This window comes from Mobula birostris, chromosome 9 (genome assembly GCF_030028105.1).
Source record: "Mobula birostris isolate sMobBir1 chromosome 9, sMobBir1.hap1, whole genome shotgun sequence".
Classification (NCBI taxonomy): Eukaryota; Metazoa; Chordata; class Chondrichthyes; order Myliobatiformes; family Myliobatidae; genus Mobula; species Mobula birostris.
The window spans coordinates 125,104,346-125,118,302 of record NC_092378.1 but is presented as its reverse complement, the minus strand read 5'-3'; the positions used below and the strand labels follow the sequence as shown (position 1 = coordinate 125,118,302).

Below are 13,957 nucleotides of genomic sequence, written 5' to 3'. Positions count from 1 at the left end.
AAAGCTAGCCTTTATAAAAAAAGATTGTATGAGTATCCCCATTCTCAATTATGGGGGAACCTAGCACCCATGTAAAAATCTATTTCTGGCATCATTTGCAATGATCATTAACCTTCTGTATAACACCACAAAAGCCAGCTCTCAGTCAAGTTGATCCCAGAGTTCATTTGTGAAACTCTACCACAAGTAGTAATTGAGGGAAATGGTAAGCATATATTAAAGTACGAGTGAGTAGAGAGTAGAAGGATATAATGACACAAGTTGATAGAAGAGCCCAAAGAGGTAGTTATGGAGAATGATTGCTGGCACATGCCATTTGGGCCAAATAATTTGCTTTTGTGCCAGAAACTCAAAACATCCCAAAATGATTATCCGGAAGACCTTTTTCTCCCCCACAGTGTCCTGGAGATGAACTATTTCCAAGCGTCCATAAATCTGTTTGAAGCACAAGGCTTCCTAGTAAACTCGACGATGGCAACACTTTCCAAGACACTGGAACTAAATTACTAATTAAACAAAAGAACTTACAGAGGTGAGAGGGTCAGACGGCAAAGTGCAAGAGAATATGTTTCTCACTCCCTAAAACAAGAAGGCAGCACCTACATAGAAAAGCTTTCTGAAGACTTCTTTAACAGTCCTGCAATATTTAGTCACATGCTACAACCTTAATGGAGTACACACATCCAATATTAAAAACTAATGAGCCGCATAAGATGCAAACTCAAATTAGAAAAAATATATTTTCCATCTTTCATCATCTGTATTATATTTACAAATTTTTACCAATTCATTTAAGGGGCTCTTCCTCAAAAGAAACTAAGAACTGAATTATTTTGAGTCCTTGTTAAAAAAAGAATTTAATAATACAATATTACGAAGTGCAAAAAGCATGCATATTGATAAAGCACCTTTCATCATCTTGTTGTAGAACACAGAACAAAAAAGGACAGGAACAGGCCTAATGAATCTATTCACTTCGGCCTACATAATGTCCATCTTTGGACTGTGGGAGGAAACCAGAGCACCCAGAGGAAACCCATGTGGTCATGGGGAGAATGTATATACTCCTTACAGAAAGCAGCGGGGAACTTTGTTCCTGTAGTCAGGGAAAACACAACCAAGAAACAGGGGGCTGGCACTATACCTTTCATTTGAAATGATTAGGGCACATGCAGAATCATTTGGATTTCCATGGAGAGCTCTGTAAACTACCAAATATTTTGAATGTTCATAAAGTAGATGAAGTCCCAATCAATCAGGAATTGCATTTGTTAGACCCTACTAAACCAAAGGATCATTGCATACTAAAATAGATGCTTAAAACCAAGCAGAACTCAGTAAAATATGTAAGACTTTCACTGGAATTGCGGAATAGACCCTTCGAGCCATGTAACCCAGCAATCCCCAAATTTAACTCCAGCCTAATCATGGGACAATTTACAATGACCAATTAACCTACTAACCAGTACATCTTTGGACTAAATAGTTAAGTTAAAAATAAACAATCTGTTGGAGGAATCCAGCAGGTTGAGCAGTACACGTGGGAGTGAATGGAATTGTTGAAGGAACAGCAGATCCATGCATTCCTCTTTTCCAACAGATGCTGCTCGATCTGCTCATTCTTCCAACTGACTACTTTTTGATTCAGATTCCAGTACCGTCTCTCACAGTTACAGTAACCGTTATTACCCTTCAACCATCAGGCTCCTGAACCAAAGTGGATAACTTCACTCACCTCACCTCAACTCTGAACTGATTCCACAACCTATGGACTCACTTTCAAAAGCTCCACAACTCATGTTCTCAATATTATTTATTTATTATTTGTTTTTCTTTTTTGTATTTGCACAGATTAATTGGGAAGATAGATCAAAGATTCCCCACTTGAAAAGTTCTGCTCTGAAAGGAGATAAATTGGCAGCAATAGCTTTTAAAAAAAAGAGATCAGGGATTTGGATGTCATTGGTAAGGCTGGCATTTAAGGTCCATGCTTAGCTGTTCATTAAAAAAAAAAGCAACTGCATTGGTCAAATTGTCTAGAAAGTATTTCCTCTGTCCTTCAAAGATATCAGTGAACAAAATGAATTTTACACAAATACGTTTTATGGTTACTGTTACATGCTGTTGTCTTGTAACAAGTTATTCAATTGCTTGGATTTCAATTTCAATTTCTTATCTGCCATAGTGGAATTTAAACTTAGTGTTTTGGTCAATGGTCCTGAACTCCGAATTGTCTACAGAATTGTCTATGCTATGGTAAATGGTACCAAAATCTCAGACTGTAAGTCAATATCAATTTGGCTCTGATTCGTTGAACTGAAGAAAGGCAGCTGCAGTAGAGCAGATTTGAACTGTTAGCCAGAAATAGGTTGGCAGTTGTTAAAATAGGCAAAGTGCTTGCCAAAGTCCCACACTATATTAGTCATTCTGCATTACAAATCAATATTGAAATTACATAATTAAAGGTCTTTCTGAATACAAGCAGATCAGGTTTGAACCAGGTCAGTTTTCCATCATGCCATCAAACCCATATTGCAAAATTCACTAGTACTATTTAGTGAAGAAAGCAAGAAGAGGATCAAAGACCGTTTAAAATAATATTTTACCTTCCTTTGGTGCGCAGAGGAGAAGAAAAGTTTGTTCAGGCCCGAAATATAAAGATTCGGTGCTCTCCACCTCATTTCCACCAAAGTCCTCTCTCTATAAATGGCTTCCATCAACAAGCGTCTGATTCTTGCTGGATTACTGCCGCCTCCCACTCTACTTCAGAAAGGGAACCAAACAGTAGGGTGCAGGCAAGACCCCAGAGTTAAACCTGCTGTTGTCTCACTTTGCCGGTGTTGGACAGACCCGGTGCTTCCCTTCAGGTTTGTTTAAAGAATGCAACAATAAACAGCTTATGCGTCCACTGAGTGCTCATGTCTGCGACATTAAGTGTCATGCAAGTTGGCATGGGCAACGATATGAAATCATTTCTGTAAAACTGTGGGACAGGAAAGATACAAGACAGCAAAGTTTATGGGGAAGAGTAAAGTGGTGAGAGGCTAACCTTAACCAAATTACAGGTGCATAAAAGGTACACAGTTCCACCAGACAGTTCATACAGCTACCCATTTTTCTGGCACGATTTAAATTAATTTCCATTGCATTTGGAGCTCTTTTATTCAGCTATTTATGTAATATTTATGCACATTTTTGGGTTGAAGAATGCTTATTCCAGCATGCATTTAAATAATGTAAAAATTTTGGGAAGCTGTTTAATTTGAAGTTACTCAAAGGTGAGATGTGTGAGGTATCTGCTGTAAGGACATGGATTTCTTTTTCCTTTTAGGGATTTGGCTCAGTGATAACATTTTTATGATAAGTTCTCTGAACATTGTGGGTAAATCATCTGGGAGCTTTGCCGTCACAAACTGGGGACTCTGGTCAGATGTAATAGGATATTTATTCAACCTTACTTTGCTCATGTTAGAATTTCAACAATACCTAATATGACAAAAAATAAATATTTGATTTCGGTATTCAAAAACACCCAATCCAAATGTTGTGAATGAACCAGGTGGTTTGTAGTCTGCTGAGGGCTAGAACCGTGGCGTTCAAGACCAGTGACCAGTCCTCGGCATTGAGGACATCTTCAAAAGGCAATTCCTGAAAAAGGAATTCCATCATGAAGAATCAAAAGGCAATTCCTGAAAAAGGAATTCCATCATGAAGAATCACCCTCCCCCCTTCTGATTGCTACCTTCAAGGAGAAGGTAGAAGAGCCTGGAGACAAATACTCAACATTTCAGGAACAGCTTTTCCCCCTCCAATAGCAGATTTCTGAACGGACAATGAACCCATGAACATTTCCTCAGTATTTTTCCCCTTTTTGCGGTGCTTATTTAATTTAATTTTTTTAATTTATATCCTTATTGTAATTTATAGTTTTTATCATTATGTATAACAATGTACTGCTGCTGCAAACCAATAAATTTCATGACATATGCCCGTGATATCAAACCTTATTCTGATTGCACTGGGGGTTTGGTCGGGGTAAATTGAACCCCTCCAGGAGGAGGTGAAGGTCCAACACTGGATTTAATGATCTGCCTGACAAACTTGCTTTGCCTTTGGAAGCAGGTGGCTGCAACTGGTTGATGTAGCGACACCAGCCGCGTCCATCTACGATGACTTCGTACAGCACTTTCCCCATTCGTTTGGCGATCTGACCTGGTACCCAGGAGTCTTGGCCCTTTGCGATACTGTCTGGCCTGTACTGCAGCTGCAGGCTTGATTGACTTCACCTGTAAACTAAGGTTTATATAGCTGCCTTTGTGCACCTGACCATATACTGACTTGGATATTGGATGCTGTGACAACATTGTACCCAAAAGTGCTTCAGCTGGAGACTTCCTTTGAGGCCAGGAGGCAATGTAATTTCAGCAGAAGTGTGTTGAGATTCTCAGCTAATGCTAATTCTGATTCAGTAAAGATGATTCCAAAGGCTTCCTTCTTGATTTGTCCATAGTTCCTTTCTGCTACGGTCAATAATCTGGCTGCATGCATGACAGCTTTTTCAGAACCATCAGGGAAGATACAGGATATGACAGCTCCCACGCCATAGTTGGACGCATCTGTTGTGATGATGATTCCCAACCCTTGGTTAAAATGCATCAAGAGAAGGTCAGATGATAGCATATTCTTCGCCTGATCAAAAGCTTCTTGGCATTGTTTGGATCATTTCTATGTGCACCCTCGTTAAGCAGGGCATTGAGTGGCCCCCTTTGCCAGTGCATTGTTAAGAGAAATGCTGAATAATGACTGATCATGTTCGGAAATGACTGTAAAGTGCTGATACCTGATGGTGGATGCTCCTTTAAGATTGCAGTGATGCTTTTGGGATCTCAACGATGACCATACTCATCTGTGAATGAAGTCATAATCCAAAGTCTTGTAGTTTGTTCAAAACATTGTCTAGGCATTGGCATACTTCTATCCAATTTGTGCCCATCGTTTATACCATTCTGCATGGGGTCCATAAACTGGTAGAAAATTGAAACAGCCGCCTTTACCCCAAAAGGCAGACATAGGAAGGAAAACAACCTCTTATGTGTTGTCATGGTGAGAAACTCCAATGAATTTTCTGCCACTTCTACCTGGGGATAAGCTGCAGCCAAGTCCAAATTTGCGCAGTAGACACCACCATTCAATTTTGCAAAGAGATCTGCTGCTACTGGTAATGAGTACTGGTATGTCTCCAGAAACATACTAGTTGAACTGAACTGCACTGAACTGCACTGAACATACTGCACTGAAACTAGTTGAGAAGTCTGCACACAACCTCACTGTACTGTTGGCTTTCTTGATAATGAATATTGAAGTTTCCTAATATCAGTAATTGATAGCATTGATCACACCAGCTTGTTGCAGGTGATCTAGTTCTTGCTCCATAATTGGTTAAGCAGTGTATGGTACCGGTCTGTTGGGACAGAAGACTGGCTTTGCCTCTGGATGGAGATCACAATGATAATCTCCATTGCAGTTTTGTGCACCAACCAAAGCCTTCTTGAAACACTTCTCCACAGCACTGTTGCAGTTCTTGTTGTATGGTGGTATGATGGTGCTATGGCATTGACTAACATGATTTGAATGGCCAACGTCTTCTTACAGACCTCGTCCAGAGGGATCTTCCAATGATCAAGTTTGTCCATTTAGTCAATGCTAAAGACATTCAGATGTGGCTGGTCTGTTAGGTAACACACACCATTGACTCGGTTACCATTCAGCCTAACCATGCGGTGCAGTTCACCAACCAGCAGGAAGGTTCCACCAGTTGCAATGCGGGCAGAGTGATGAGTTAATTTGACTGGTGGGGGCCCAAGTGTTCGCTACGTGCACGTGGAGATAATGGTCATGTGTGATACCATATCGTGTTATAGCTTGACCAATTGATTGTTGATAAATACGTTGACGTACCGTATCCTGGGGGCAAAGTCAACTTTCAACATGAGCATTAAACTCCTTGTAGATTTAGATGGATTTTGAAACTTTTTGTCCTTGTGTTTCACTAGCCTAGACGATATTGAAGGACAGCAAAAATCTTTCCTTTGGCATTAGCATCTACTGCAAATGTGTTTCTTGTATTGGCAGTTTCTTGCATAGTGCCTCGCATCACAGTTCCAACAAGCCGTGTTTGGCCACTTGGGGACCTGCTGAGAGATGATGTCTGGGCTATTGGAAACTGCAATGACATGGTTTTGTTCAACCACAGTGGAATCATGCTTCCAGGTGATCAAACACTGACATTTTTGAGTGACAGTTTTGTAGAATTATATCAGGGTCTTGTTCCTGTTAGGCCAGGAGCTATTTGCAATGTCTGCAGCGTCAGGGCCTGAAGTCCACAAGTGAGCAAGTCTCCAGATGGCTATGGATCAAGAGGTGTGACCCGTGGACCAATGCTGCTGAGACAAAAGCCAGGGCCTGATCAACCCTGGCTGGGTCACCTGGGTGAAGGTATCTGATGTTGAAGAACCTGAAACACCTGATGACCCCGGGTTACAGCACTGATGGTGTGTCCCAGCACATTCCAGGATGCATCTCTGCATCAGCACCTCATCGCCAATTTGTTCTGTTCACTTGTCTATAATGACTGATAAGAGCAAGAGCCAGGAATCAGAATAAAACGGGAATATGAAATAAACCCTTATTCAGTAAAACACATAACTACAAAAATCTCAAAACTCAACAGTACATTCCAAAGCACAACTATTGAAATGGCCAATCAATGTAAGTCAGCCTGGGATAGGTTGTCAGTTGACCAATAGGTGTTAGTTGTTTCAGCTTGCCCTAAGGAGGAAGAGCTTCATCCTGTCCATCATCTGATTTCTGAATGGCCCATGAACCAATAATGATTACCTTGTTAATCCCTTTCTTGCACTAGTTATTTTGTTACTTAAAGTAATTTTATGTCTTTGCACTGTACTGCTGCCAACAAAACCACAAATTTCATGTATTTCAAGTTATTCTAATGTGCCAAAGGCCTATATGAGAAGGACAAGAAAATGGGCTATGATTTATTATCTCCTGCAGGATAGCACAACAATTGGTAAATGGAGGAAATGTATAACTTAAACCACCAGAAGTGTAACAATACTTAATTTAATACTAAATAGTCCATTTATCTGAACTTGCACTTCATACAGATTATCAATGTTTTAAAACTCCACTAGCCCATTTTTTTTGGGAATTCCTCAAAATTCCTTCAACTTACTCCTTCACTTTAAGTCTGTCTTCTGCCATTAACTTTATTTGCTTATTCAAACCTCTCTCTTGGCTCAGTGTCTGCTTTGAACAGGCACTCTGGCAAGTGAGTCACCTCATGAAGGTGCTACACAATTAAAGTAATTCTTTATTAACTAAAGACTTCAGAACTAATAACTGGGTCTGTGAAGCATCTACTCAAGATTTCATTATGTGAAGATTGGGTGCTAATCTGTACTTAGAAATAAACTGCAGATCCACGTATTGGTTACTAGATTCTTTGGCATTTTTAGAAGCTGTATTGTGAATAGAGTAAGGTGACAGAGCTTCTATTTCCTTCTGCTGCTTAGCAACCTACAAAAGGCGAAAGGACCCAACCGCTTACCCTTAAAGAATTGATTTTATGCCCTGATCTTTTTCCGAACGTCTTTCTGTATAGTTTCCCTGCTCTGTCATTCACGACGAAGCATAATGCTCTGGAAGAATGAATGGCTGAGAGAGTTCTCACAGCAATGAGGTAAGCATCTTCATGTAGAGACTAAAAGGATAACATTTTGTACATTCCACATAATTTCTTGGAGAGAATACTCACGGGGCAGAGAAAACTTCAGATTCTGTTGCAATATGCAAGTTATTTGCCGAGAGAGCACAGTGGAAACCATCTTAAGTTTCTGGAGGTTAGACTCTCTGCTGACAGCTCTGCACAGAAGAAAATAAGAATAATTTTAATAGGGAGCCCTTATGTAATCAGGCATTACATGAGTGACGTTTTATGGTCATTGGTAGTAAGGTTATACTGCCATTTTTACCACACAGATTTGCGACCCAAACAAATATGCACGAAGTTACACTGAAAACTTCCCGTGCATATTGATCATACAGCTGAATTCATTACAACAGTACATTGAGGCAGTACAAAGTTCAAAGTATGTATAAATTATACAACCTTGATATTCATCTGAGATTCATCCAGTTTAGAGAATATCCTGCCATGTCATAATGAGGCAGATTGTGATGTCTCATTCCACATTACAAAACAAAACAGATCAATGACATTCAGTGGAAGAGTCGATCAGCCTGCTGCCATGTTTTCTCTTGGACAACAAAATTGGAAGGAGAATCACACAGAAATTTTCACTTCAACAATTTCTCCTTGAAACAATATGGGAAATCATATTGCTTCATCTAATTTATAATTTCAAAAAATTAAATTTTATTTAAAAGGGACTATAAAACAAATACAAACACTTCTCTGAAGAAACAGGAAAACAGAAAACCTTAATCTACAGAGTGAAAAAAAGAGGAAGAATTGTTTAATGGGATCCTACTTCCCACATTCCTTTTAAACTCAGTGCCCTGTTCTTGAATTTCTGTTAAATTCAAGTGGTTCATTTAATTTTTTAAAACTATTGTGTGAAATTTTAAAGAAAGAAATGCATCAGAAGTAGGTTGAGAAATTAATAAAGCCCAATGGCACAGAAAGTCTGCCAGTCGACCACGAAATTCCAAGGGTTCCAGAAAATAGGAATTTTCAGTACGTCTAAATCCCAGGCTTACCACAGATTTGGAGCAATTAAGGAATCCATCACACGAATGCCATTGAACCTGCGAGGTTTCTTTACGTAGCCATTTAACTTACAGACCACAATTTCCAAAAGTATATTGCTCAAACAAATCTGTTAGAGACATTTTTAATCAACCAAGCCAAAACTGAGCGAGAAGTATGAAAGGATTATTGTTAAAGGTGCTGAGAAAAGAGTTGCTTGGCAATGGATACGTCTCTCATGGAATGCAGTTGCTCATAAAAATTCAGGCACAGCCAAAATCACAATTTCTGATCAGAAGTAATTGAACATTATCCACAACATAAAAATCATAGTTACTGTTTGTTTTCTCATTCTTCAATGAGAGTCAACTCATTTAAATGATAGCTACCTTTCTTTATATCCTAATTATCTTTGTTGCTTTCTTTAATGTTATAAAAGTAATATTGTACATGTTATAAAATATACTGTTTCTCTACACTTTAAGAGGTAGAAGAGCCAACAGGAAATAATTTGCATTATTGTTTAGCTGACTTAAATCTGCTCTGATGTCCTAGCTTTCACAAAATTGTCCTATACAGTTATTCAGGATATCCAGGCCATTGTACTGATTTTAAGCAGTAACAGTTCAAGCTTTAACTTAAAACTCTCAACAGTTTGGAAAGGTAAGTGAAGCAACTGTACCAAATTTACATTTTTGATAGATCTCCATTTCAAATTCATGTGACTTTCATTTTAATATTAATTAAATTCCAATTTAATGAATTTAATTTAAGTGTTTACAGTAATTCCTTGACTTGTGCACATTGGGTTATGATTTATGAGCTACGTCTTTGATTTACAGGGCCTTTTAAAAGTACTCACACCCCCTCAACTCCTTGTTCATATAAATGAGTATTATAACCAGGGATTTTGATCAATTTAACTGAGGTTTTATTTGTGAATCATGTGCTCTTTTTTCCCCCACAGTACAGCCCCAAAAATATGAAAAATTGTAAAGCATGGAAAACTAAAAAGTCAAAAATTGAAATGTCAGCAGTTCAAAAGTATTCATCTACCTTTGTAACCATCTATCACAGCTGTTACAGCCATTAGCCTTTTTGGATAAGTCTCTATTAGCTTTGCACAACGTGATGGAGCAAGATTTCCCCATTCCTCTTTGCAAAATTGCTCTAGCTGTGCCAGGTTAGTTGGAGAGCGGCAGAGGACGGCAATCCTGAGGTTTTGCCAGAAATATTCGATCAGGTTAAGGTCAGGCCTCTTGACTGGACATCAATTTTCTTCATTTGGAGCCACTCCATGGTTGCTCAGGCAATGTGCTTTGGGAATGCTGCTGAAAGATGAACTTCCTCCACAGTTTAAGCTTTCTGCTAGATGCTAGCAGGCTTTTATCCAGGATGTCTTTGTACTTAGCAACATTCATTTTGCCATCAATCCTAAACAGATTTTGAGTCCCTGCTGCTGAAAAGCATCCCCATAGCATGATGTTACTTCCACCATACTCTAAAACAGGGAAGTTGTTACCTGGCTAATGCGTAATATTAGACTTACGCCACACGTACCACTTAGTGTTGAGGCCAAGAAATTCCACTTCAGTTTTATCTGACCACAAGACCTTCTTCTACGTCTTTACAGTATCTTCTAAGTGACGCTTTGCAAAGTCTTTACGGGCAAGGATATGCTTTTTTTTTTGCCATGCCTTCTTTCTTGCCACTCTTCCATAAATATACTTCTTATTCAAGACTTCAGTGATTTTGGAGCCATGAACTTCATCTCCAGTTACAGTCATTGACTTCTGCAGCTCACTCAGACAGACTGTTGGTGTCAAGGGAGCCTCACTTTTAAATGCTAATCTTCTCCAGAGACTAAGTTTCAAAGGGTGGCCTGAGCTAGGTAGTGCGGCTGTGATTTCATTTCTTTTAAACTGTTAGACGATGGACTGCACAGAGCATCAAGGGATGTTCAATGTCTTTGAAATGGTTTTGTATCCTTCCCAGATTTCTGCTTCTCTATAATCATTATCCTGACTCGTCTTCAATGATCTTTTGTCATTATTTTGGTTTGGTCTGTAGAAAATTTAACATACTGTTGGACCTTAAAGAGAGAGGGGCTATTTATTCTTATGAATTCATTGAAAACAAGTGATCCCCCAATTTTCCACATCAACGAATTGGGTGAGTTGGTAAGGTAATATACAGTATTTGCACCTGAGGCTGATGCATTCATGATGCTGCTTGCATGGGGGAGAAGGGGTTTTGGGTTCTAATGCTTTTCTGTTGTTCATTCTTTTGGGTTTTTTCTGTTTTTCATGGAGGTCTGCGAAGACAGGCATTTTAGGTTGTAAACTGTATACTTTCTCTGATAACAAACTGAGCTATTCGAATCATTTGAAGGAAATTATCATAGAAATTACAAAGAGGATGAATACTTTTTCAGCCTCACAAGTTTGGTTTTTAATTTTTAGTAAATTATTGACAAGGTTTGGAACTTTTCTTTTGATTTGACATGACGCATAGATATCCTACTTCAATAAATTTAGAAAACTTAACAGTAAATTTAGAGAATGAGACAGTAAAATGTGAATATAGTTGTGGAGGCTGAACGTGTACCAAGAGAGTTCTCCTCTGTGATCCTGACCGCAGTTTACATACCGCCAAAAGCTGACATTAATCAGACATTAAATGCTGCCTTCACCAAACAAGAAACAGCCCACCCCTTTGCATATCAAATCATTGTCAGGGACTTCACTTAGGCTTGGTTGAAGAAATCTCTGCTCAGTTATGATCGGTATATAACCAGCAGCACCAGGGCTCTCAACACACTTGATCACGGCTGTAGTACTATTAGGAACACCATCGTTCCATGCCTAGACCACAGTTTGGGAAATCTGATCACTTGGCTGTCCTCTCCTCCTTGCATACATGCAGAGGCTAAAGACTAAGGCTCCAGAGACAAGTCCAGAAGGCAGAGATGTGGCTATGGGATTGCTTCAAGTTGGTAAACTGAGCTGTGTTCAAGGACTCAAGGGATCTGAATGAACACACCACGGTTGTCAGAGCCTTGATATGAAACAGTTGTAGATGACTGTGTCCCCACAAAATCACTCAGAGTCTTTACCATCCAGAAGCCCTGGATAAGCCATGAAATCCGCAATTTGCTGAGGGCTAGATCAGTGGCATTCAGGCCTGTTGACCAAGTGAGGTACAAGGGGTTCAGGTACGATATCTGGAAAACCATCTCATGTGCAGTTGGCAATTCTGGACCAAGCTTGAATCACTGAAGGATACTCGACATCTGTGGCAGGGTGTGAATGCTATTACAAAGTGAAACCTAGCGACACAGGCAGACTTCAGTTCAGAACGCTATTTGCTTGTGGTTTTTTTTCTCTCTGTACACTGGGTGTTCAACTGTTTTCTTTTTTATGTGGGTTCTTTTATTTTTTGACTTTCTTTTATAGAAACATAGAAAATAGGTGCAGGAGTAGGCCATTCGGCCCTTTGAGCTTGCACCGCCATTCAGAACGATCATGGCTGATCATCCAACTCAGAACCCTATACCTGCCTTCTCTCCATACCCCCTGATCCCTTTAGCCACAAGGGCCTTATCTAACTCGCTCTTAAATATAGCCAATGAACTGGCCTCAACTGTTTCCTGTGGCACAGAATTCCACAGATTCACCACTCTCTGTGTGAAGAAGTTTTTCCTCATCTCGGTCCTAAAAGGCTTCCCCTTTATCCTCAAATTGTGACCCCTCATTCTGGACTTCCCCAACATCAGGAACAATCTTCCTGCACCTAGCCTGTCCAATCCCTTTAGCATTTTATACGTTTCAATCAGATCCCCCCTCAATCTTCTAAATTCCAGAGAGTACAAGCCTAGTCGATCCAGTCTTTCATCATATGAAAGTCCTGCCATTCCAGGAATCAATCTGGTGAACCTTCTTTGTACTCCCTCTATGGCAAGAATGTCTTTCCTCAGATTAGGGGACCAAAACTGCACACAATACTCTAAGTGTGGTCTCACCAAGGCCTTGTACAACTGCAGTAGTACCTCCCTGCTCCTGTACTCGAATCCTCTTGCTATGAATGCCAGCATACCATTCGCCTTTTTCACCGCCTGCTGTACCTGCATGCCCACTTTCAATGACTGGTGTACAATGACACCCAGGTCTCGTTGCACCTCCCCTTTTCCTAATCGGCCACCATTCAGATAATAATCTGTTTTCCTGTTCTTGCCACCAAAGTGGATATCCTCACATTTATCCACATTAAATTGCATCTGCCATGAATTTGCCCACTCACCCAACCTATCCAAGTCACCCTGCATCCTCTTAGCATCCTCCTCACAGCTAACACTGCCGCCCAGCTTCGTGTCATCCGCAAACTTGGAGATGCTGCATTTAATTCCCTCATCCAAGTCATTAATATATATTGTAAACAACTGGGGTCCCAGCACTGAGCCTTGCGGTACCCCACTAGTCACTGCCTGCCATTCTGAAAAGGTCCCGTTTATTCCCACTCTTTGCTTCCTGTCTGCCGACCAATTCTCTATCCACATCAATACCTTACCCCCAATACCGTGTGCTTTAAGTTTGCACACTAATCTCCTGTGTGGGACCATGTCAAAAGCCTTTTGAAAATCCAAATATACCACATCCACAGGTTCTCCCCTATCCACTCTACTAGTTACATCCTCAAAAAATTCTATGAGATTCGTCAGACATGATTTTCCTTTCACAAATCCATGAGCATGATGTGTTTTTTTTCCTCTGCACATTGGGTGACTGATGGTCTTTTTATAATTTTTTTTTTGGGTTTCTTTGTTTTGAGGCTGCTTGATAGGAGGCGAATCTCAAGGTTGTATAAATTGTATGATAAATGTACTTTGAACAAGGCTTTGCTCCCAGATGAGCTCAATGCTTTCCATGTTCACTTTGACTGTCAAAACGTGGAGGAACCTTCTCAAACTCTCATAACCCCTAATGACCCTGTGATTTCAGTCTGTGAAGCCATCATGAGAGCATTCTTCAGGAGGGTGAACCCATAGAAAGCATCTGGCCCATATGGGGTTCCTGGCTGATCAAGTGGCTGGAGAGCTCACTGAGATCTTTAACCTCTCGCTTTGGCAGTCCGAGGCACCCACCTGTTTCAAGCGGGCTTCTATTATACTAG

The 13,957-nt window shown here is 40.1% G+C and overlaps 1 protein-coding gene across 1 annotated transcript in view; it reads right to left on the bottom strand.

The window, feature by feature from the left end:
* abat (4-aminobutyrate aminotransferase) overlaps positions 1-13,957 on the bottom strand; it is a 193,663-nt gene that overhangs the window by 132,757 nt on the left and 46,949 nt on the right. Inside the window, exon 2 of the mRNA XM_072268745.1 lies at positions 7,835-7,941. Coding sequence (XP_072124846.1) covers positions 7,835-7,904 — 70 coding nt within the window. The 5' untranslated portion in view covers positions 7,905-7,941. The remainder of the gene's footprint in view (positions 1-7,834; positions 7,942-13,957) is intronic.